The sequence below is a fragment of the Heloderma suspectum genome, chromosome 7 (genome assembly GCF_057233095.1).
Source record: "Heloderma suspectum isolate Gila_16-S chromosome 7, 16-S_ref, whole genome shotgun sequence".
Taxonomy (NCBI): domain Eukaryota; kingdom Metazoa; phylum Chordata; class Lepidosauria; order Squamata; family Helodermatidae; genus Heloderma; species Heloderma suspectum.
The window spans coordinates 45,775,499-45,801,217 of NC_139464.1; the positions used below are offsets into that span (position 1 = coordinate 45,775,499).

The 25,719-nt window shown below is 41.6% G+C and overlaps 1 protein-coding gene across 1 annotated transcript in view; it reads left to right on the plus strand.

The window, feature by feature from the left end:
* The window catches only part of EP300 (EP300 lysine acetyltransferase), a 103,807-nt gene that overhangs the window by 49,921 nt on the left and 28,167 nt on the right, over positions 1–25,719 (plus strand). Inside the window, exons 4-17 of the mRNA XM_084809943.1 lie at positions 4,336–4,597; positions 5,490–5,603; positions 8,259–8,495; positions 10,867–10,960; positions 11,738–11,875; positions 16,194–16,311; positions 18,006–18,174; positions 20,314–20,391; positions 21,537–21,637; positions 21,998–22,159; positions 22,724–23,182; positions 23,679–23,867; positions 24,796–24,952; positions 25,350–25,468. Coding sequence (XP_084666069.1) covers positions 4,336–4,597; positions 5,490–5,603; positions 8,259–8,495; positions 10,867–10,960; positions 11,738–11,875; positions 16,194–16,311; positions 18,006–18,174; positions 20,314–20,391; positions 21,537–21,637; positions 21,998–22,159; positions 22,724–23,182; positions 23,679–23,867; positions 24,796–24,952; positions 25,350–25,468 — 2,397 coding nt within the window. The remainder of the gene's footprint in view (positions 1–4,335; positions 4,598–5,489; positions 5,604–8,258; positions 8,496–10,866; positions 10,961–11,737; positions 11,876–16,193; positions 16,312–18,005; positions 18,175–20,313; positions 20,392–21,536; positions 21,638–21,997; positions 22,160–22,723; positions 23,183–23,678; positions 23,868–24,795; positions 24,953–25,349; positions 25,469–25,719) is intronic.

Consider the following 25,719-nt stretch of genomic DNA (forward strand, 5'->3'; position numbering starts at 1 on the left):
TTTTCCAACAGCACAAGAGGCGACTCTACACGTGGACATCACCAGATGGTCAATATCGAAATCAGGTTGATTATGTCCTTTGCAGCCAAAGATGGAGAAGCTCCATACAGTCAGTAAAAACAAGACCTGGAGCTGACTGTGGCTCAGATCATGAGCTGCTTCTTGCAAAATTTCGGCTTAAATTGAAGAACGTCGGGAAAACCACTAAACCGTTCAGGTATGACCTAAATCATATCCCTGATGAATATACAGTGGAGGTGAGGAATAGATTTCAGGGATTAGACCTGATAGACAGAGTGCCTGAGGAACTATGGACGGAGGTCCGTCACATTGTTCAGGAGGCAGCAACAAAATCCGTCCCAAAGAAAAAGAAATGCAAGAAAGCCAAGTGGCTGTCTGATGAGGCTTGACAAGTAGCTGAGGAAAGAAGGGAAGCGAAAAGCAAGGGAGAAAGGGGAAGATATACCCAACTGAATGCAGAGTTCCAGAGAATAGCAAGGAGAGACAAGAAGGCCTTCTTAAATGAACAATGCAAAGAAATCGAGGAAAACAACAGAATGGGAAAGACTAGAGATCTCTTCAAGAAAATTGGAGATCTCAAGGGAACGTTTTGTGCAAAGACGGGCATGATAAAGGACAAAGAAGGCAGGGACCTAACAGAAGCAGATGAGATTAAGAAGAGGTGGCAAGAATACACAGAAGAACTATACAGGAAAGATCTGAATGTCCCTGATAGCCATGATAGTGCGGTCACTGAACTTGAGCCGGACATCCTCGAGAGTGAAGTCAAGTGGGCCTTAGGAAGCATTAGTAACAACAAAGCTAGCGGAGATGACAGTCTCCCAGCTGAGCTATTTAAAATCCTAAAAGATGATGCTGTTAAAGTGCTGCATTCAATATGCCAACAAATCTGGAACACTCAGCAGTGGTCACAAGACTGGAAAAGGTCAGTTTACATTCCAATTCCAAAGAAGGGCAACGCCAAAGAGTGTTCAAACTACCGCACAATTGCGCTCATTTCACATGCCAGCAAGGTGATGCTCAAAATCCTACAAGCTAGGCTTCAGCAGTATGCGAACCGAGAACTACCGGAAGTACAAGCTGGGTTTCGAAGAGGCAGAGGAACTAGAGATCAAATCGCCAACATTCGCTGCATCATGGAGAAAGCAAGAGAATTCCAGAAAAACGTCTATTTCTGCTTCATTGACTACGCTAAAGCCTTTGATTGTGTGGATCACAACAAACTATGGCAAATTCTGAAAGTGATGGGAGTACCAGACCACCTTACCTGTCTCCTGAGAAACCTGTACGAGGGTCAAGAAGCAACAGTAAGAACCAGACATGGAACAACCGATTGGTTCAAAATTGGGAAAGGAGTACGACAAGGCTGCATATTGTCACCCTGCTTATTTAACTTATATGCAGAGTACATCATGAGAAATGCCGGATTGGATGAATCAGAGGTCGGAATTAAGATTGCCGGGAGAATTATCAACAACCTCAGATACACAGATGATACCACCCTAATGGCAGAAAGCGAAGAGGATCTAAAGAGCCTATTGTTGAGGGTGAAAGAGGAGAGTGCAAAAGCTGGTTTGAAACTCAACATTAAAAAAACTAAGATCATGTCATCTGGCCCTATCACTTCCTGGCATATAGAAGGGGAAGAAATGGAAGCAGTGACAGATTTTACTTTCTTGGGCTCCAAGATCACCGCAGATGGTGACTGTAGCCATGAAATTAAAAGACGCTTGCTCCTTGGGAGGAAAGCTATGGCCAACCTAGACAGCATAGTAAGAAGCAGAGACATCACCTTGCCGACAAAGGTCCGTCTAATCAAAGCTATGGTTTTCCCAGTAGTAATGTATGGCTGTGAGAGCTGGACTATAAGGAAGGCTGAGCGCCGAAGAATTGATGCTTTCGAACTGTGGTGCTGGAGAAGACTCTTACGAGTGCCCTGGACTGCAAGGAGGTCAAATCAGTCCATCCTAAAGGAAATCAACCCTGAGTGCTCATTGGAAGGACAGATACTGAAGCTGAAGCTCCAATATTTTGGCCACCTAATGCGAAGAGAAAACTCCCTGGAAAAGACCCTGATGCTGGGAAAGACTGAAGGCAAAAGGAGAAGGGGACGGCAGAGGATGAGATGGCTAGATAGCATCACGGATGCAATGAATATGAACTTGAGCACACTCCGGGAGAGAGCGCAGGACAGGAAGGCCTGGCGTGCTATGGTCCATGGGGTCACGAAGAGTTGGACACGACTGAACGACTGAACAACAACAACATACTCAAATGACAGAAGCTTCCTTCTTGCCAGAATTCTAGCAGAAGTCTTATTTGTACTTCATAAGCATGGATGATCTAGACTGGACACATGTTGAATTCCATTGAAGTAGCAAGAGCTGGTCACACCTTTATTGTGGTGTGCTTGCTATTCAAGACCCTATTTGTCAGTGTCTGTGCTATTTTCCTCAAGCTTGCCCAACAAAATATTCTGGGATAGAGCTGTGGCTTGCAGCCGTGTAAACTTGTTGTTGTCTCTTAGTTCCATACATCTGAGTTGTCATAGACTCATTAATCTTCAACGTGCTGCTGTTTTTAAAAGTTACAATCTTTGTCCTTGCTCATCAACTTTCACTTCTCTAAGTGACATGTATATGTAGTCTGCCAGTAACTTCTAACAACTGACTAAAGTGTGCAGCACATCTTGTATACAACCTGCAAAATTGTTGACATTCTAAAAGTAAAACAATGCTATAGAGTTTCTAATAAGGACTGACCTGAATTTTTGCCTGCAAAATATTGGGGAGCAAAAGGGATTTGGGGGGCCTAAAATATTTTACAGAGCTCCCTTTGCTTACCTCCACTGTGAACTGTTTGCTGCACCTTTCAGAATTCTGTCTGATGTGTGACTCAAGTGAATCAGATCATGTGGGCAGCATGATGACATGTTGCCATGTAACCAGTCAGTTTTCACATCACAGCAAATTGAAATCTGGGTAGAAACGTTGCCCTTACGCTACAGAGGGTTCCTAATAATGTCACGTTACCAGAGTTGACTAGATAATGGGGCTGTTTGCATGACACGCTGCGGCGTCCATGAGCGTCATCCTGAATATTCAACTCCTGGCCGTGGAATGTTGTGTCATGCGAACCCAGCTGGTGGGGGTTCTGTGAGAGTATAACCCAAAAGAAGGGTTGTCTAACTGTTTAAGTGTTGTTTAACTCTCAAACAACCCCTGCTGCCTGGGTTCACACAACAAGCCACGGCAAACCAGGCGCCATGCGAAAATTTCCCCTGTGGGTGGCCAGCATCACACAACAGCCATTGTGGGCTGTCGTGTCATGCGAACAAGGTCAGTGACTAATGAAATCAAATCGGTGTGAGGGGAAGTCTACCTTGGAATGGCCAAACATTTTCACCTTGCTTCTCAACCCCGCCAAACAACCTCCTCAGCAGGAGAACAGCAAGCCTAGTGTACAATGCCTGTTTTTGCTTAGCCATAATTTCCCAATAAAACCAATCTAGAAGGTAGTTATGAAAGAAAGAATCATGCCATCTGCATAGGGAAGTGCTAATGACTTCAGTGTGAAGAGCCATAAATGTTACTTACCAAGTTCTGGAGGGTACAACATTAAAAGAAAATAATTTATCCTGAAAGGCAGTTTAAAAACCCATTAAATAATTCAGTTGTAGTATTATGTTGTAGTCTGGGGAAAATGAAGTATAGTTTACATGGCTGGGTAATGCAGATGAAAGCACATCTGTTTAATTAACATAACTAAAACCTTGGAACACTTGTGTCCAGACTAGAGCAAGCCTATGTCTTTGGTGTTGTGATGTCTGAAGCGGGGATCCTGGTTTGTTGCTCTTAAGCCAGGAATTATAAGCCAACAACAAGCCATGGTTGTTTGAGAGCAACAAACTAGGATCCTGGGTTGAGACATCACAATGTTATACATATTTCTGGTTGGTTTTACATAAAAGGAGGAGCAAAGTGGGAGTGAGTGGGCTGCATGCTCTAGATTGCTGCTCATTCATAGTAAACCAGGTTAAGCCAGGATTCCTGGCATAATCGCTGCGTGCAAATACAGTCGCGAGTTTCCAAGAACCTCCTTAGCTTTGCTAACAAATGGGTCTTCTTTCTGCACTGGAGCAAACAGCTTGCTAGGTGAACCTGGATCTGAGAGAGAATTGATATAGTTGCTTCTTTACAGGTGTAAGCAAAACGTTTTCCTAAATTTTCTACCTTTCCTACTTTTGCTACATTTTGCTCTCTTGAAGCAAGAGATAACATTTCCATTTGTATTTTCCTCTGTCTCCCTCTGAAGGGTCAACAGCAGACTCCTCCAGTTCAGCAGGCTGGGATGGTGTCAGCTGCTCCCCAGGGTATGGGATCAGGAGCACCTACAGCAGACCCAGAAAAACGCAAGCTCATTCAGCAGCAACTTGTTCTCCTCCTACATGCTCACAAATGTCAGAGGCGGGAACAAGCAAATGGTGAGGTACGACAGTGTAACCTCCCTCATTGTCGAACCATGAAGAATGTCCTCAACCACATGACGCACTGTCAGGCTGGAAAATCCTGCCAGGGTAAGTAAAGCCTTTTGTTTCCTACACATCTGTGGTTCTATTCTGTAAAGCAGGGGTATATCAAGGTATATCTAGATCTACTGGTAGATCTCCAGGTGATCTGCAGTGTATCAGTAAGTATTTCTGACTCAGTTATGCAGAAATATCAGCAACAGAATGACTCTCCCAATCCCCCATCCTAACATATACCATGAAATGAAGAAAACTCAGGGTAGTCAGGAGTGGAGTTTTGTGTGAAAGGGCTGTGCGCTCTGTTCAGTTCTGGTACTCGAAACAAATTTCTGGGCTCACAATTATTTAATTCTCAGTGTATGTCTTTTGGATATACACTTAGAAGCTCTGGTGGAACCTAGGGTTCTAGTAAAAAAGTAGATCCTGCATTCCTGAAATCTTTCCAGCCCTGCTGTAATGAAGTACAGGCTAAGCCCCTCTAGAAACCTTTGCATTCTTACAATGGTGAGCAAATTGTCTGAAAAGACTGGAATAAAAGAATGGGTTGCAGTTATTTCTACTCCTTACAAAATTACAAGTTCAGGATGAGAAATACAGGTAAACTTAAGTTTTAGCAACCAACTTGGGTCTCCACTGTGCAAGAGGAATAAGTGATTCGGTAATGGTTTGACCTGTGGTGAAGCCCAGGGAATCTGTGATCTGCACTTGAATGAGATAGGTCTGTGGGACCTCCTAGTTGATTGCAAAACAGGATTAGGGAAAGTCTTTCACATTCTAGGAGCTAGCAGTTGTTGTTTTTAAGGTTGCAATCCTGTATACATATTTAACGTTGAGTAATTATGGTTGGTTCCTGGGCATCAGCAGTAGATTTCAATTTGTATAGAGAGCTGAAAGGAATTTGCAGCTTAAGTTTCACAAAATGGTTTTTACCATCTTTTAGTGGCTCATTGTGCATCTTCACGACAAATCATATCGCACTGGAAGAATTGTACACGGCATGATTGTCCTGTGTGTCTCCCTCTCAAGAATGCTGGGGACAAAAGAAACCAACAATGTAAGCATTTTGTTTCTTTTTTCTTAGGATTGAGGTCATTAAGAAATTGTTGGTCACTTGGATTACTTACAAATCAGGGCCTTACAACTTTGTATCGTCATCCTGTTTCTCCCAATACTATCAAATTTAGAAGGATGGGAGGACCTGTGGATCACCCCTATGGGGGAGAGAGTGCCAAGTGTGCCTGAAAGCAAGAGTTGTGGATGTACATGGATCCTCTGCTCCCCCATCACTTTCATCTTTTGATGGCAGTCTTATCTAGTCTGCAGATAGAGTAGGATGCAGCAATAGCTGCCCAAAGCAGCATTGACTTGAACTTGAGTTGATCAGCATCTGGCTGCTCTTAATAGGCCACAATGGTTGTTGTTCAATTGGTCTTTTCTTGGATGGGCAAGTTGCTGTTATTCAGACTTGACGTGGTCATGAAAAGTCAGCCTACCGAGCTGTGTTGGGTCATGCAAAGGAGCTAGGATATTTGCTTTCTCAGTGGCTGCAGGAATTATTTACTTCGGTGATTTATACCCCCACCCATCAACATCTTCCCAAGAAAGATCCATACCATGCTTTTAACACAATGGCCCATACAAAGGGGGAAATGCAAGACTGGACAAGGCCTGCCACTGCTTTTCTACTTTGCGTTGCTCTGTTCTCCTATCTACGTTGCTCTTGGAGCATGTTGAAAATATGGCCAAGATACTGTGGGGCTGAATTATATGCGTAAAAATTAAGCATGCAGACTGTTCAAAAAGTTAGCATGAAAAACTTGATTTGGGGGGCACGGGGGATCGGACATGTACAGTTAAGAGTTGAATGTTCTCCCAGTTAGTTTTTGTCTAAAAAGTGGCATCCCCCTGCCAAAACCCCCCCATTTTATCCTGTATTTCACAACTGTTAACCACTGTTTTCTCCCTTAACTGCCGGCTTGGAGGCTATTTTTTCTGTTACATCCTCCTTGAATTATTCCAACCAATCCAGGCTAAATGATTCACATTAGAGAAGACAAAGCTTCCTGTACTTATCATATGGGTAATCCTAACCAGTCAAGCTAGCCAGCATAGACAGGGCCTTTTCAGTGGCCACACCAATGTTTTGAAATTTCCTTTCTGGGGAAATCGTCACTCTCCCTCTCTTTGTTGTTTTAAGTATGCTTGGAAGAGTTTTTATACTGGAAGGCTTTTATGGATTTTGCGGGGCATGCTAACATGTTAAAGATCACATAAAACACACAATTGATTGTTCTTACTGTCCTATGAAAATGATTATTTTCGAAAGCTGGGGCTTACGTATGTAAACCAATCAACTGGGCACCATGCTTAAACAGTTCCTTGGCCCTTTTGCAATGATCTCAAAAAACACAAAGCGGGTGGAGCACTTTAAAATAGGGCAAATCTCTCTTGAAACTTGCCGCCGCCCCCATCCCACATGCACACATTGGCCTGGTACACTTGTAATGACAACCCTGAGTATGGGTTATTGTTGAATCGTGGGTTGTTGTTACATGCGAACCCTGCACTATGGTTTAACTATGGGTTGGTAACCACAAACAACCCAGAGTTCACAACCCAACAAAAAACCATGGGTTGTCTTCCTGGATTATTTGTGGTTAACAACCCATAGTTAAACCATAGTGCAGGGCTCGCACGTCATGACAACCCACCATTCAATGACAATGCATACTCAACCCATAGGGCAGGTTCACATGTCTCACTAAGCCACCCTGCGAAGAGGCCACAGTCAGTTGGTTGTTTGCAGAATGACCCACGGTATGCCCAACAGGCTTACTATGGCTTGTTCTCCCCCTCCTTCCCCCTCAGTCCTCCAACCAGCTCTGGGGACTTTATGGCAAAAACCGTCTTGTCTCCTGCTCTGATTGCTACCCATTTTGGTTCTCCATGAAAAGTAAGTGTGTGTGTGTGTGTGTGTGTGTGTGTGTGAATGAATATCTCCTCTTTACGGAGTAGCTGGAGAAGTATTGAAAAGGTGGAGGATACTGAGAAGTGTAGGTCCAAAACTTAAAAGCTGGAGGATCACATTGCCAAGGGGGAGATATTGTCCCGCCTCCCCTTTTGGTGTACTTGCTCCCTTGGCTTTCCTCCCCTCCTTTTTCTTACTATTATTTCTCCCCTAATCCTGCACAACTGTGCGCAAATTAGCAGATATGAAACCTCATTTTATCAGTTTCCTTGTATGTTACCTACTCTACTTCACAGCTCCCTTTGACAGCTGAAACATATAAGGAATTGACCAGGCAAAACTACACATTTTGGGTAGCTGTAAGCACGCACTTAGGAAAGACCGACAATAATAATAATAAATTGCGACCCCAATTGTGCTTTTTTGAGGCACCAAAAAATAAGAAACCTTGGGAACAAGCAATGGCCCTTCCAAAGCGCTGGTTCAGCATCAGTGGAAGGGCAGTCACTTGTGAGACTGTGAAAAGCTAGCAGCATGGGCCTTCTTGCTGAACAGCTCTGTAGCCAATTGCCACAATCCACGATAAAAGCGGTCTCCCTGGTTTGGCTGACACGACAACCCATAGTGGTCAAGAACAACCCTACAACAAGCCATGGGTTCTTGGCGTGGTTTGTTTCTGAAAAATAAGTAGTCAGTGTTTTCTGAGTACTTCTTTTCATCTTTGTTTTTATTTTCTTCTAGCATTACTGGGTGGTGCTGCGGTAGGACTTGGAAATTCTGGCGCTGTAGGAGTGGGACAGCAGACAACACCAAACATAAATGCTACTAACCAGATTGACCCCAGCTCTATTGAGAGGGCTTATGCAGCTCTTGGACTGACGTATCAAGGGAACCAGATGCAGACGCAGACACAGGCTCAAGTGAAGAGCCAGCAACAAGGACAGTCACCGCAGGGACTTCGCCCCATGAATCCCACAAGTAAGTTCATAACATCCTTCAAAGCTGTGTATTCTTGCACTTTACTAAAGTTGCTAAATTTGCAAATTATGCATTTTGCAGGGAAAGAGTGATAGTGGCAAGAAGCTTTGTATGTGAAGAAAGCTATCATCATCATCATCATCATCATCATTTTGTTTTGTTTTTTTTCATTTCTATACCACCCATAGCCAAAGCTGTTTGGGCGGTTTACAATAATTCATAAAATAGTTCTTCTTTGTGGTCTCTGTATATCACACATATGGGCTCTGTGCTTGTTCAGGGCCCCGTTTGAAAACCCTCTATAGAGTAATTTTTGGCAGGAACCCTCTCCCCCACCCCAGTATGCATGTCCTAAGTGGGTTCCTACCTGTTCCCTCAGTTCTCTTTTGACTGCCGCTGTGGCAGCCTCGTAGGGAATCTTCTCATAAAATGCTGCCTCATTCTAAAATCAGCACATACTTGTGCTTTTTTACGTAGAGATTATTCCATTGCTAATATTATTTACTGTCCTATAAATTAGGGCTCACAGTCTTAATCATCTCATTGTTACTAAATATTCTTTAAAAAGAAAAAACATACCAAAAAACCTTGCACATATATCTTTTAGGCTAGATATGATCAATTTTAAATCATACCCTTGAGACGATAACTCCTTACTTTAAAATTTGCTAATTAAACTTATCTGTAGAGAGGTCTAATTACACGAGAGCCAGTGTGGTGTAGTGGTGAGAGTGTTGGAGTGGGAGCTGGGAGATCCGGGTTCTAGTCCCCACTTGGCCATGGAAGCCCACTGGGTGACTTTGGGCCAGTCACAGACTCTCAGCCCAACCTACCTCACAGGGGTTGTTGTGAAGATAAAATAGAGAGGGGGATAATGTAAGCTGCCTTGGGTTCCTTGCAAGAGGAAAAAAGACGGGATATAAATGCAATAAAAATAAATAAATAAATAAATAAATAAAGGTTTTTTTAGACACCTGTATATCAAGCTTTCTGTTGTGTATACCTTACACAATATTTTTTGCTCATTAATTGATAGCTTTTTTGTTTGCACACCATCCAGGTCATCTGGACAACTGTTTTTTATGCCAGCTACTCAGAATTTATTGGGGCCACTCACATATAACAACAACTTACTGTTTTAAAAACTGGTTGTTGTGTAGCATGGTGTGTGAACCCAGACTGCTGTTTAGGGGTGAAATAACCCAGCAGCGAACCCAACAACAAACAATGAGTTAACAGCTGGGTTATTTAGCCCCTAAACAACCCAGCGGTCTGCAATTGCATGTCATGCTACACGACCTACTAAGGATGTGAATGTGGAAGAGGTGGGTGCACTGCAGGCAGCGCCCACTCATGCACAACAACCCATTGGTTTTAAACTGATGGGTTGTCATTACATGTGAACCAGGTCAGTGTTAACCTGCATGTGTTTAACATTTTAAAATTCTTAATTATCATTAAATAATTGGCATTTGGATGTTATAATAAAACATCCTGTATTGCATTAAGAGAGGTGGGTTAGCAATTAACAGCCTTCTCAGCAATTCCAATAAAGCAAAATCAGTTATTTCTTAAAAATTCAGGGCAACATTCTGAGGTGTATTTTTTTCTCTTACTGTTTTTCCTATCTTCTCGTATTTCTGTTTGCGTTTTCTTTTTGTTTTCTTTGTGATCGCCTCAGGGCTTATGGTCCTTCAGGCCATTTTTGGCAAGTGTGCTTGTTGTGGGAGCAAACTCCCCCCAACTGATGGACATTCACTTTGCCTACTTTGTCTAGGAGAAGGGCATAAGGTGAGCTCTTGTTCATTCCGTCAGGCCTTTACAAAGCAGGTTCATCTGCCTGCCTTTGCACTCTGCTGTGGGATCAGGCCTTGAGAACAGTGCACACTGTTTCTGAGTCAACGGATCAAAGACCATCAGCCAAAATGTCTCGGGTGTCTAAGGACTACTATCTTGGGGTGTCAGGATCCTCAGACCATTCTAATGTGGCTTTCTCAGTGGTTACAGGCTCACCCTCTCTGTCAGCACCGTCCACCTCCAAGGCTGTTTGCACTGACACTGGGTCAGTCACAAAATATCACTGTGGCTAAGAAATTGTTTGAGAACTTTTAAGTTCTCAAGGTTCCATTGTACTCTAGCATAACCACGAAATATAAACCATGTTGATTGTCTTCTTTGAGTACTAATTTTGTGTGGAGCTGTCTTACTAAGCTGCAGTGGCTAAATTATGGAAGTAGTGGAATGAAGTCATAATGAAGCAGAGCTCTTGAAACAAAACTGAAGGAATGCCGTGGCTGCATTAGGGCTCTTAAAAACCTAGAGTAAAGAATCTATAGTAGAACATATTTTTACTGATTTCTCCCCTGTTTAGATGCTAATCCTATGGGAGTTAATGGTGGTGTTGGTGTTCAAGCCCAGAGTCTGCTACCTGATTCAATGTTGCATTCAGCTATGAATTCTCAAAAGTAAGTTTAGTTTTGTTTAATTTTATACAAAACACCTGTTATAATAATATTTTGAGCAAAGAATTCACAAAGGTGGTATATAGCACAACAGCAATGAAAAAGCAGGTTTGGACATGAAGGCATTTTAGAAAAGGAAAATATAGTATACTTTAAGACTTCATCCCTGGACCTAAGGTTGAGTTTCAGCCACATCTTCAGAACTTGTCAGAAGCAAGAGCTGGTCGTTGTTGGGTGAAAAGGTGAGTCCCCCATCTATAAAGCGCATGTCCATGCTGTCACAGAAATTGATTTTAGAACTGAACACATTGCAGAGCTAGTTGAGCATAAAATAGGAGTGCACGATCATCCATATGGGCTCAGTGGATGATTTTGGTGAGTGGATGGCATGATCTGGATTCTAGTATCGGTGATGACTTGCTAGTCCTTTGCTCCCAGTCATCTCATAATAATAACCTTACAGTTATTTCATCTCCCCCTCCCACAGCCTTTCAGAAGTTTTTAAGAGGATCATGAGTTCAGTTTTAGAGGATTATTTGCAGGGTTCAGGTTTCATTTTAAACCTGATTATGTTTACAAGAGAAACAAACCTGAAACTTCTGAAAATAAAAAAATGCATTTTTGGATGATACAAATGTATTTATCTGCCTGTGGCTGAGTAGGAATCTTAACATGGGTAGACTGCATCCATACCCAATAACTTGTGAAGACTCTGCATACTGATAGTATCACTCAACCAAGTTTTAGGGTATCTTTGAAAAGTTCCCACTCTGTTTTCAGTGCTATGATGAATGAAAATGCCAATGTTGCCAGTCTGGGGGCCATGCCAACAGCAACACATCCATCTGGCATTGGAATTCGAAAACCATGGCATGAAGATATTACTCAGGACCTCCGAAATCACCTTGTTCATAAACTGTAAGTGTTGACCACCACATGTTATCTAGACTTCTAGATAAAAGAATTGAAATGGTGAAAGATACATGTAAAGCTTCTAAAGATAAATATCTCTGATGCATTCCTGCCATGTGTGATGGATATCTATTGATTTTTATTAGCTCTGTAACTGTCAGGGTACTGGTATTGTCTGCTGGAGAGTTATGGGAGGCTGGGCAGGAATTCATAGTCCAGACACAGTTGCTAATGAAAGGAGCAAAGGAACTTACCCCCAAAGATCGTAAGAAATACTTCCAACTTGTTGCCTAACTAACTGGACCCTATCCGGCGGTGCAAACCAGACTATAAAAACTGCTGTTCTTAACATTCAGATGGGACAGCAAAGGGGGCCAAGTAATGTGATCCATGTCTAACAGCACATATCATCCATACTGCCATGAACGATCATTTTCTGTGATCATTAGAAGTGAAATTTCCTGGGATTGTTGCCACACCTGGCCCGTCAGCAAGACACAAATGCATCATTTCCAAGGCTAAAATGAAATTTGATTCATGATGTAATGAGTGAATAAATACAGTGAGCATTGTAGCCCTGCCCAGATGAATTATCCCAGGTTACCAGCCATGTTTTGGTATATAGAAGGGCAAAAAGGGGGCTGCCACAGAACTTCTCGCAAGTACCAGTAAGAGAGAGTGGGCTAACTCCCTTCAACCAAATGGAGGCTGGGATGCAATCCTCACCATGCCCATATCAAATCACTAGAGAAAATGTTAAGGAAAAAGAGATTTTAGAATCCCATTGGTTTGGGGTAGACCAGGAGAGATCTTCATTATTGTGATAGTCTTCTCTGAAAAGTTTTTATTTACTGTTCCTACCACCTTTCCTCTGGAGAGCTCAAGTTCCCTCAGCTGACCCTTTACTCCCACAATAAGTATGATAGATAGGTTAGACTGAAAGATGGTGACTGGCCAACGGTCACTCTGAGTTCACACAATACGATAATCCACACTCAAGGCTGAGTATGGGTTGTCATTGAACTGTGGGTTGTCGTGTTGTCTGAACCTAGCCATGTTAACAAACCATGCTTTGTTAACCACAAACAACCCACAGTTCACAAGGGAAACTGGTGTATGGCGGGGAGGGTACATCATACGCACACTACAACCCATGACGTGCAGTAGAGATTGTAGGGTGGGTATGATGCCCCCACCATGCCGCACACCACGATTGGACGTCACGCCAACCTGTGCTACAGCACGAGGAATAATGCAAATGGCAGTTGCACGTGAGACGCGTGGGGGAAACAGCCACAATGGCTTCTTCCCCTGCTGTGATTCTCTAAATGCAGGCATAGTCTTATAAAAATGAAGTTACCAATCAAACATGAGCATTAATTCCAGTTTTTCATCTCATGAAAATGGTGCTGTTCAGCCTAACGGCTTTTGCTTCTTGAAAGATCTGAGCTTTCATTTTCTCTGACTGAAATGACATGTGCAAAAACACAGATTAAATAGGGTTGTTCTTCTGTGCTTGTGTGGTGGTGAAGTTGGGCCAAGCAAGGCAGGAGTTAGTTAAGACAGAAAGACAATGTAGCAGGTTGGATAACAATCACTGCTTTAAAAAATCCAAAAAAATTGGATAAAAAAAATACGTTGGGCTTTTTCAGCCCAGTAACTATCAAACCTGCTTTGACTTATCAGTCATGGGCATTTTGTTTTCATTTGCTACTTTGTTTTTTGTGAGGGCAAGACTGGGCCAAAACAGAGTGGAGCAGAAAGGAGCAACAACGGGAAAGAAAAAGAGAAGGCAAAATTGTCCAGTGTGCATCTTCCTGTATTCTCATACTAAGGCTGCAGTCCTATACCCACTTACCTGGGAGCACGCTCTATTGAACTCAATGGAATTTATTTATGAGGAGACTATATAGGATTGTTCTTTTAACATCAAGTTGTCATGGGTGCTGATCATAAGAAAGACGCTATATTAGAATATTTTAAAAACATTCCCTTTATAGATCAAAAGGAAAGTATGCAAAATATAAACAATGAGACAGAGAGATGCAAAGCCTGCTTGTAAGAATGAAACCATGCACTTGTACATTTAACATGTAATTTACCTTACATTTAACATGTAATTTAACATGTAAATTACAACTTTGGTTGTAATTTAACATGGCTTAGTGGTCAGATTTGCAACACTGTACAGGAAATACAGTTTCAATAGAAAAGGTGTCAGTGGGAAATTTGATTTAAATCAGTGATTTAAATTGAACTCTTTTTTTGCTGGTTTAAATCATAATTTAAGTCAGTAATTTAAATTGCCTTGATTTAAATCAGTCCATCCTGTTGGCAAACCTTTGTATTTCAGATGGTTCTTCTTTTTTACTCATTTTTATTGTGAAATTTCAAGATTTGTGTGAATACATATAAAATGTGTATATATGAAAATACAACTTTCTAGTAATTGTACATAAGCTTCAACAAAAGCGAACCAGGTAGCCAAATAAGTATCCATTGAAAGGTGGTGTCCATACCCCACCCATTCCAGTATTGAAAGCATTGTAAGGTCCTCAAGCCATCACATTACAGGAGGTGAATGTTTATCCTTCCTGTATTGTAATATCAATCTTTTAGCTGTCAAGAGCATAGAAAATTAATTTATCCTGATCATTTGTTAATTTCCAAGAAGCAGGCAGATAATTTAAAAGAGCGTGTACATCAGCAAATATTAAAGGCTGTTCCAATACAGAATTTATCCATTGAACAACCTTCTCCCCAAAAGAAGCAACTATTGGACATTACCGAAACATACATCTAAAAGAACCATTGGCTGCATTGTACTGCCAGCAATTAGCCGAATTAGACAAACTCTTATTAAGGAGACATTGCAGTCTCCAGTAGACATGAAACAACTGTTTTTGCTGAATAAGATCCATAGATGCGACAGGTTTAGATACCAAAGCAGTGATCCATTGATTAGGCAAAGTGGGACAATCCAGTTCCCTATTAAGTTCCTTAGAACCCTGAATATCATGTTTATTCACCAATAACAAGTATTTGTAGACATGGATTGTGGGGTCACTTTGCCTGACCTTAGTAAGTATTTCCAGTAACGACAGTGTCTGATGTTGAAAAAGCAGCAGGCCAAACATAAATACTAACAAATGCTGCAATTGCAAGTTTTTCCATTCAGCCATAGCTGGCAAATCATATTTGACATACAGGATAGAGAATGAGAATCTGTCCATAAAAACAAAAACATTTTCTTACCAATGTTTAGATCTGGATTGCTGCATAAAGTCAATTTAGCATGAGAAAATGGATCAAAGTGTAATTGACATAACATACGGCACACATCTCTAACAGCAGAAACTCTTGAAACATGGTTCTTCTTTGCAGATAAGATTTAAAGTGCATGTGAATGAAAAGCAGCCGATTGTTGGGGTCCACTGGGCCTAGAACTAAAACCCTGGATCTGTGCTGTGCTGCCCCTTGAGGTTACAGGTTAAAAGGGTCAGAGGTCTATCATTTCTTTGAAGCAACAGGGTGATTCCACCAACCTGGGCAGCCCAGTAGCTTCTGCTGAACTGATAGGGCTAGAAAAGCTTTGCCTATGCAGCAGTCATGATAGAGCCTTCTGTGCCTGGCTACTGTACTAGGCTATATGCTGCTGGATTCCTCTCAGTTCCTGTTTCCAAGAACTGTCTGTGGTCAAGCATCACCATTTTTGCTGAACACCTTTTCCTAAATAAGGCAGCTTGCATGATATGGATTTGCAAGCTTTCAGTGAGTTCAGTAAACGGATTGTTACCTCCTTTGGCCCAGCATAGCTACAGAATTCTCAATCTGTGATTGCTTTTAGCCTTTGCCAGAAGTTGATGGGAATATATCAAGAAGAGAATATACAAAAAAAAACCCACTACTTCTTAGCTGGACAGTTCACCCCTGCTCAGTCTGGATTCCTGTTTTGATCTAACTTGTTTAAAAGTGCTTGGAATGGTTCTCCATAGGATATATTTTCCTCCTCCTTGTACCTCTAGTTCCTTGTCTGTTGATGTTTTATGTTATGATATTTACATTTTCTAGACACTTAAATATGCTGAGAACTGATGGGAGTGGATTCATCAGCCCAACTACCTGCTGCCTGTTCCTAAAGGAAAACTTGATGATAAACTACATGTGAAATGCACATTTTATAATGCAATCTTTTTTGATGATTTAAGTATCAAGTAAAGTTGTAGTGGTATAAATAAAGTTGATCATGGGGCATTCAGTTTTGGGCTCCAGACGTTCAAGAGAGAAATACTACGTTCAAAATCTTTTCCTTCTATTTTTGTAGAGTACAAGCCATATTTCCAACTCCTGACCCTGCAGCACTAAAAGACAGGCGCATGGCAAACCTTGTGTCCTATGCTCGGAAGGTAGAAGGAGACATGTACGAATCAGCAAACAGCAGGGTAAGTTGTTGAGATTTATAATTTTCTGGTATCGTATTTCCGCTCTAAGTATTAATTTGTAAATACCTGGTCCTTGTGTAATTTCTTTACACATGCTCTTCAAAAAATACCATGTCCTTTTCCACCATTGTAGCATATGTATGAAACAAATTATTTGGAAGGAATGTTTCAGTAATACCATTGAGTCATCACTTGTAAATGGTTTGGTTACGTATGAAGCCAGTTACAGTGGTTCAGTCATGTTCTATTGTGTCCAAAAACCAGAACCCAGCATGGGGTATGTAGACAGGTGAAGGCTTGGTTTGAAATGGTTCCCACTATGGGACAAAGTAGATGGGCAAAACTACTTTTTCTGCAAAATCCTTGGTTTCTAGGAGCTGGCTGTCAGTCTGATTGGGCCAGAGGCATGTGTATGATCCAAACAGGCAACAGTCAAATTCCAAAGCAACAGACAAGGAAGGGTAACAGATTATTAGGCAGCATCGTTCCAGTGATGTGTTTTGACAAAGGGGCATGGTCTGATACTAGTGCTTTATAGGATCTGATGGATAGGTACTGGCCCTTGAGGTCACCTGGATGGTGCCCTTGAAGCACAGGACTTAGTCTTCCAGACTTGCAGTGTAAAAAGATTACTGGTGCCAGAGGAGATAAAATACTACTGCCTGATTTACTGGGAGCCCTGGCCTGAGATTACCCCCTACTGTTTCATAATGGTCTGCCCTCCTGATGGGGACCCCATGCGCACATGTTTCCCCCTTCATCCCCAATTTAGGTCACTGCAGTATAAAGCCCCTCCATCTGTGCTAGCAGAGCATCCATCACATTGATCAGCATTTTACTAGTATTGAGTAAAAAAACACATTCTAATGAGAAAAATCTATCTTCGTATAAGTTGGAGGATTTTTTTCAGTCACCTCTTTGATTGGGAGTATATATTGTTTGCTTTACTTGATGTATATTCGTTGTGCAGCTGCTATGAAAAAGGCAAATTCTATGTTGGGGATAATTAGGAAAGGAATCGAATTTCCAGTACCATAGCGTCTTTATACAAATGGGGCGAACACACTTGAAATACTGTGTACAATTCTGGTCACCATACCTCAAAAAGAATATTGTAGAGGTAGAAAGGGTGCAGAACAGGGCAATCCAAATTATCAAGAGATTGGAGCAACTTCCCTATAAGGAAAGGTTATAATGTTTGGGGCTTTCTAGCTTGGAAAAAAAGCAAGTAAAGCAGGACATGATAGAGGTGTACAAAATTATGCGTAGAGTGAAGAAAGTGGATAGGGAGAACATTTTCTTCCTCTCTTTTATAATACTAGAACCTGGATCATCCCATAATGAATGGTGGGAGATTCAGGACAGACAAAAGGAAGTACTTTTTCACACAGTGTAAGATGGCTACCAACTTGGCTGGAGTTAAAAGGGGATTAGACAGATTTATGGAGGAGAAGGCTATCAGTGGCTACTAGTCATGATGACTCGATATTACTTTTAGTTACAGAGGCAATATGACTGTGTACACCTGTTGCTGGGGAACGCCAGCAACGTGATACCATTGCATTCATGTCCTGTTTGTGGGCTTTCCACTGGGGCATCCTGTTAGCCGCTGTGGGAACAGAGTGCTGGACTAAATAGGCCTTTGGTCTCATCCAGACAGCTCTTCTTACATTCTTATTCTTTCCCCATTATAGGCAGAGTACTACCACTTATTAGCAGAGAAGATTTATAAAATCCAGAAGGAACTGGAAGAAAAGAGGAGGACCAGACTGCAGAGGCAGAACATGATACCAAACCAAGGCATGCCGTCAGCTCCTGTGAATCAAGGGTCTATGGGGCAGCCGCAGCCTGGGTTGACATCAAGTAAGTGTTGTGTGATTATATAGTTTGCTGTAAGCAGGGTAAACTGTATTTGAAACTTGTGTTCTTAACCACACTGCTGTTATAATGATGTAGTTGTAATTTATGGCTAGACTCCTCCTTGTTAGAAGTAGTCATATCAGTATGCCCTAGGATAGATTGCCTTGGGTTTATTTTATTAAAAAATGCAGGATATTCATTTAAAAAATTGACTAGTATTGAGTCATTTCGTTGATAATATCTTCATCTGTGCTGATTTTCAAAGTGGCTAATAAAACAACTTTTAAAATTTACCCAAGAAACTTGAGCATTCTAAGAATTGCAGTTGCTTGGGTAAACAGAGCCAGTATCTTCAACTATGCAGGAACTTCTTCCCTATGATGTGATCTGGGAGCTGGTTGTAAATGATACAATCACATGGGTGAGGATGAATGCATGATTTTTCCCCCCAATAAGCCATATACTGTGATGGTTTGGTAGCTAACTTTTATTCCTAGTAGCCACGAAGCCTCAGCTTTCTTGCTTCCTGCTCTGCTGATCCAATATCCCTTTTGTATTAGCTGCTTAGTAGGGGGGTTTATGGTGCAGGGGAGTAGTTTGTGTGTGTTACTAGCAACTCTTGTTGCTGAGTTCTCACACAGGATACATTCTGGTGCCATTTTGAAAGAGGAACTAGATGCCTCCTTATGTTGCCAGCAGCTTTTAAAAAATGGTACTTTTTCATTAGACTATACTCGAGGCTCCTTCTAGTGGTCACCAGAACTAAATTTATGGTTGGTTCTGGCAACTCTATTTGTGGACCCATCATCTTTTCTACACAGTTTGTCAACCTCCCTGTAACTGGGTGCTGATTAGGAATGGCTACATGATTTGTACACCGCCCTCACGTGCATGGGAGCAAAATATGGGGAAGTAGCTCCCAGTGGCTATGGTTGTATATGAAAGGGCATTACTATGATATGTATGTATGAAAACTGTTAACTACTGATCAGTCATTTTGGGTTGGCAGTAGTCTTCTGATATGTATGTTCTGTAATTATTTGACTGTTAAATAATAGTTTCACTGAAACAGTGGAAATAAGCCAAAATGCCAGGGAATCCTGGCCTACCATTTACAAGCAATGTGCTAGTGCATATTTCCCAATCATTCATTCCTCCCACCAGTGGGAACAGTTAAAGTAACCAGAAACTAACCAGGAGGCAGATGCTTGTGTCTGAGCCAGGACTCCTGGGTTGTCACTCCCAAACAAACCAGGAATGTGAAATCATTAACAAAGTGTGGCTTCAAATTCTGGCTTGCTGGAGGAGCAACAAACCAGGAGCCCTGGGTCAGACGGAATGCTAAGCTTTTGCTTCCAGGTTAGTTTCTGCTTGCTTTAGCCACACCCACTGGCAGGAGGAGCTAAGTAGGAGAGATCAGGCAGTGTGCACCAGTGCACTGCTCATGAATGATAGGCTAGGATTTTCTCAAATTCTCTCTTATTGTTATGTGTAAACATGACCAGTGTAATGCCATGTAATCTCTTTTCAATTGTATGTAGTTCTGTTTAGGATTATCTTTATTCTTCTTGTGATAGCTACATTTGACAGCTCCAGGGAGAAATGCTTGGAGAACTGCGCATGCTCTCCTCTTCTGTAGAATGTGCCTTCAGAATAATGCCCTTTGTCTTCCTTTCTCCTGAAGGCACATGTCTGAAGATGCATTTGGTTCTTGATTTTGCATTCTGAGCTATTAAATTTTACTGGGTTAGGGTTGCTGTTTTATTTTTCGTGTATAAAAAAGTTAACATCCAATTTCCTTAATACTACCTCTAACAGGTGAACACTACCTAGACGTATTTTTAATATATAACGCCTGTGGTTTTCTATGTTAACGTTTGATGTTTTGTTTCGATGTGCTTTTTCAATATGAATGATGGGATGCTATCTTATAGTTACATCTGCCGAAGATTTAAGTGTTCAGATATCTTAAACAGCTGCAAGTGAGAAGGTGTTGAAGGCCTCTTAAAATAATTGTTTAAAGTAGTATTTTTTGAGAATCAGGACAGTTTAAACATTGTCAAGTCCACCCCCCATATGAGGAATCTAGGAGTTGTGAAAATATTTTAATTCTTTAACCTTGGGTTTTCATCTGCATTACAGATGGTCCTCTTCCTGACCCAAATATGATTCGTGCCAGTGTGCCAAACCAAATGGTGAATCGCATGCAGACACCACCAGGTGAGAACTTGGATGAATAGTGGAAAGTTTCATTTTCATTGTATAGGCTCCTCCCTATCCTTTCCTGTCCTCTTGGGTCTTCATACTCATTGCCTTTAGTTACCCATTTCTGTTCTTGTCCATGTACAAGTTTTTCACATTACAATCCTTCTGATTTCCTTCAAGCTATTATTGACCACCACTACCACCACTCGCTTTTTGTAGGTATTCTGCATGGCTCAGTTCTTCATTACCTACTTTGTTTTCTCAATCTCTGGATGATCTCACTTGCACATTTGGGTCCTACTACAAACTTTCACTGGCTCTCATATCTACTTCTTTTCTCTTTTTCTCACTTTCTATTGAATCCTATATCTATTGAATCCTTTGTGTCTTGGTGACACATTCGTCTGAGTGTTCTACTGGCATTTTACTTTGAATATGGCAAAGACAGTGTCCCTTATCTTCCCACACAGGCTATTGTCCATCTCACTTCTAGACAGAATACTGCTATTTCTCTCATCTTACAGGGGTGTATATGATGCCTCCCTTTCCTTCTTACCAAGTACTTGCCAAAACATTGCCGCTTTTTTCTTTTTCAGTGTCTCTTAAGATTCACCTTTTTCTTTTTATTCCGTGTTCATATCTGGTAAATCCAGGCCATGTTCCTATCTAGACCCTATAGACTATTATTTGTTTTTTCCCTTCCTAGCGTATTTCCTTTCTTGCTTGTTTTAGAAACCCTGTGCTAAATGTATTTTCTCTCCAGTGCCTGATAAAGTTCCTCTTTGCCTTTGCTTCCTGTTTCTGTTCACTTCAGCTTCAAGCTTTGCACTTATACATTAAAGCTCACTACTTCTATGCACACAATCTCTCCACCTTCCCTTACATTGCTTTTGCTTCCTCCAACACTTTCTGCCAGTACGAAATATACATATATATAATAAATATATTTCCTTAATGATCCTGGTTACATCTGCTTACCCATGTAGTATTGCCTTATCCTCTTCTCTCCAGTACTAATTCTTGTTTGTCCCTGACATCTCCCCTCCTGTCTTGTCCATTTAAAATATTTCTTCTCCTTCTCTCTTACATGTAACTTTTGTGTGGCATGGTATAAATGTTCTAATGAACTCAGCATTTGCTTTAAACGTGCAAACTCACAGGAATGACTCAGTTCAGCATGCAGATGCCATCAGTTGGACCCCGGCAAACTCCTCCCCTACAGCATCCTGCACAGCTAAGCCAGACAGGGACCATGAGCCAGGTCAGTTGATCTTTCTATCCATTGTTAGTTGTGACGTCCAGACTATTTGTATTTGATTTCGTTGGTAATCAACTTTTTCTTAGCATTCCAAATATAGAGTACTCATTCATTTTTTAATCAGTTCTGTCTTGGGTTGCTTCAAGCTAGGCTTGCAGCCTTCTTCAGAGAATGGATTATTTGGGCAGCTGGGCTTAGAATCCAGAGGCAGTCCCATTTAAATTTGCAACTTCTTTGCAACCTTGAGGAGAATGGAGTACCAATAAATATGCTATATTATGATGACATGGAATTGTTGGATCAATTTGAACTTGGGTTATTAGTAAGGATAATCACATAGTGCAATATTTTATTCATTCATAGTTACAAATGGGATTTTCCCCACGTATGCAACAGCAAGGAGTTGGACAGCCTTCCAGTCAAAGTCAGTTCCTGCAACAGAATCAGTTTCCTGCATTGTCCCCTGGAATGAATCCAACAAGCACGCCTATGACTCAGCCTGGCAATCAGACTCCAACTTCTCAAGTATGTTGATGTTCCAGTGGCAGCCTCTTTGGATATGGACTTCTTTATGTATGTGGTAGAGGCAGATAAATGGGATTTATAAAAAGAAAACAAAGCGCTTCATACAAAAAGTGACTGGGTTCACACAACACAACAACTCACACTTAAAAGTTGAGTTTGGGTTGTTGTTGAAACATGAGTTGTTACGCTGTGTGAACCCAGCCACGCTAACAAATCATGGTTTGTTAACCATGAACAACCCACAGTTCACAACCCAACAACAATCCATGGGTTCACTTCATGGCTTGTTCGTGGTTAACAAGTAACTAGTTTCACAGGAGGGGCATTTTGAGTGGAGGATGAAGGGTGATAGGCTAGGGCCCTGCCCATTCTCCATTCTGCACCGTTAGCAAGTCCTATTACCATCACTTCCTCCACATCCTTCTTGCCTTTGGGTTGGCAACTGGTGGGGAGGGGAAGGGAAGCTGATAATATTTGGGGGCTGCTTGTGGTCCTGGAACCTCCAGTTGTTGAAGCAGAATGTAGTGTCTTCGGATATGGCTAGTTCTAACTCTTTCTTCACAGGCACAGATGACCAGCTCTTCCTGTCCTGTGACTTCTCCAGTAGTGGCTCCAGGTTCTCAAGGGAGTCATATTCATTGTCCCCCTATTCCGCAGTCTACTTTGCACCGAAACTCTCCTTCTCCAGTACCAAGTCGTACTCCCACACCTCACCATACGCCCCCAGGTCTGGTATCTCAGCAGCAGCAGCCATCAGCACCACCACAGGCAACAATTGCCTCTGCTCCTCCCAGTGTTTCTCAAGCAATGCCACCTGGACCACAGTCGCAAACTATGCATCCCCCTCAGAGGCAGACTCCAACACCTCCCCAGGTTCAGTTGACTCCACAAGTGCAGCCTCCAGTTTCTGTTACTCCTTCTGCAGAGCAACAGCTGCCCCAGCAACCTCTTTCACAACAGAGCACGACTGCATCTGTGCCCACCCCAACAGCAACATTGCAGCCTCAACATCCTACAACACCTGTAAGGAAACTTTAAGCCTTCTACTACTGTTAAGAGTGAAAGTTCAACCTCCAACATAATCTTTTTTGGGTTAGGTTGTTTGTAAACTGCATCAGTGACTAAATGGTTTCTGTGGATGGCATATATTGCATGAAGGTACAGAATAGTATACTGGACTTTGAAGCTTGTACTGTCTTTTGTATAGCAGTGTTTCAAGGGAGTTCAATGGTGTCAAAGATGCAATTCAAGTGTAGCTCTTTGATTTGAACTATATGTAGCTTTTTGGGGATGAGGGAAAATAGTAAGAACATAACAAAGCATATAGCCATGGTGGACCAGTATTGAACTTATTGTATAGTACATGTTCCTATTTGAGTAGAATAATTTGCCTGGATAGAACAATCTAACCATCAATCTTAGAAGCACAAAATGAGCAATTAATAAATTTCCTGCAAAATTATGTGATTCTCACTACTTAATATCTAGATTTACTGATTTTGTTGCTTTTGTTCTTTAGCTTTCGCAGCCAGGTGCAAATATTGATGGGCAGGTATCAAACCCACCATCCACCAGCAGTGCAGATGTGAACTCTCAACAGGCTGCCCCTGAGCAGCAGCAACAATCTTTGCCTGAAATTAAAATGGAGGTTAAAATGGAAGAGGAGGAGTCAGAACAAACAGACCTTCAAATGGAAGAGAAACCAGAGGCAAGTGCATGGCATGCACACTACATAGGCCTAGTGGTTGATTATTATTTCATGATTATTTCATTTTATCACCTTTGGATCTTGCTTTTCTTCCAAGAAACTCAGTGTGGTGTATGTGAGGTTTTCTTTATCCTGTGAGGTAGGTTAGGCTGGGAAGAGCGTGAGTGGCTCAAGGTCATCTGTAAGTGTCATGACCGAGCATGGATTTGATCTCAGGTATACGCAAGTCTAGCATTTTATCCACTACCTCACTCTTATTTGCTGACTGGGAAAATTTACAAACAAAACTGAAATACTTCAAAAGGTGGTATATATAATGGCTAGGACTCCTGTCTATATGGTCTGTAAGGCATGACCCAAGCAGAGTTAGAAGATAGCTTCAGATGATGACCAAGCAGCTTTCTTAGTATCACTTGCTGGTGTTAGGCCTTTTAGTAGCTGCAGTAGGACCACTGACTGATATACATTACACTTTTGAGGAGAGGGAACCAGTTTTTCCTTACGATGAATGTCTTCATTTTTCAGACATAGCTATATAACAGTGGTCAGAATTTGTGTTTCCTACACACAGTACCGAAGGAAAAAGCATGAAACCAATGTGTGCTTAGTAATATAAAAACTTGGTGTAGTTAGCCTGCCCTCTTACAATGAACATATGTTGGGAGACGGCAGTTGACCGTGGCTTTCTAGTCTGTGTACACATGTAGTTTTGTGCGCAGTTATTATGTGGTTATCTATGCATAATTTTGGCACCTTTCCCTACAAAGAAGTACTAAGGGAGTGCATAGTGCTTAAAATATTACCTAGCCTTGAACAAGATAAAGCTGCATGAGGGAGGGGTCATCTCCACAGTTGCTATAGGGGAGAACATGCAACATATTCTTATTACTGAGTTACTTCCTTCTGAAGTGTATTATCTGTTTTCCAGGTTAAGGTAGAATCCATGGCAGAGGAATGTAAATCTGAACCAATGGAGCAGGAGGAGAAGAAACCAGAAGTGAAGCAAGAAGTAAAGGAAGAGGAGGAAAGACCTAGTACTCCAGGTACTCAGTCTTCACCAGCTTCAGGACAGTCGAAGAGGAAAAGTAAGTGAAGCTTCTCTTGTCAGCTACATGGGAAGGCTGAGTAGTTTTCTTAAGACTTGAATATGTATTTAACTTTCTGGTAATAGAAATACTTTTTTAGATGGTCAGCCTTTATTGAAACACTGGTAGGAAGACAAACATATGACATTTAGTTACTTAATATTAGCACAACTATATACTTACTGTGTACATTAGCCCTTCAGTAAATTATTTTAAATATTGTCTTGTCATATCATCAAAGCCTGGTTCTTACTGTTGCAAGTTATAAGCTCTGTCTAGCACTCCAGCACTGGATATAGGTTAGGGAAACTGCAGATGTTGCATTGCCTGAATATTATTGAAGATGGCTAGTTTGTTTACTTGAATCTTGCATGTCTTGTCTTTTGAAAAAAAAAAGTTTTCAAGCCAGAAGAGTTGAGGCAGGCACTTATGCCAACTTTGGAGGCACTTTACCGTCAAGACCCAGAGTCCCTTCCCTTCCGACAGCCTGTGGATCCCCAACTGCTAGGAATTCCTGTAAGTGTATTTTAAAAGCATTTTCTTTCTCTTAATGCATAACCTAGCTTTGCCAGGGCTTTTTGCATACCTAAAGAGTCTTGTTAGCTCCATCTCATTTTTCCTAGATTAGAATTTGGGGTAGGGAGCCATGAGAAGTCTCATTAGAGCAAGGTTCTCTACTTTTCAGTTTGGAAAGTAGTAGTTCAGGTGTGGGCATCCTCTTTGACTGGTTGGAAGGAAATTGGTTATCCCATAATTTCTGAGGACGA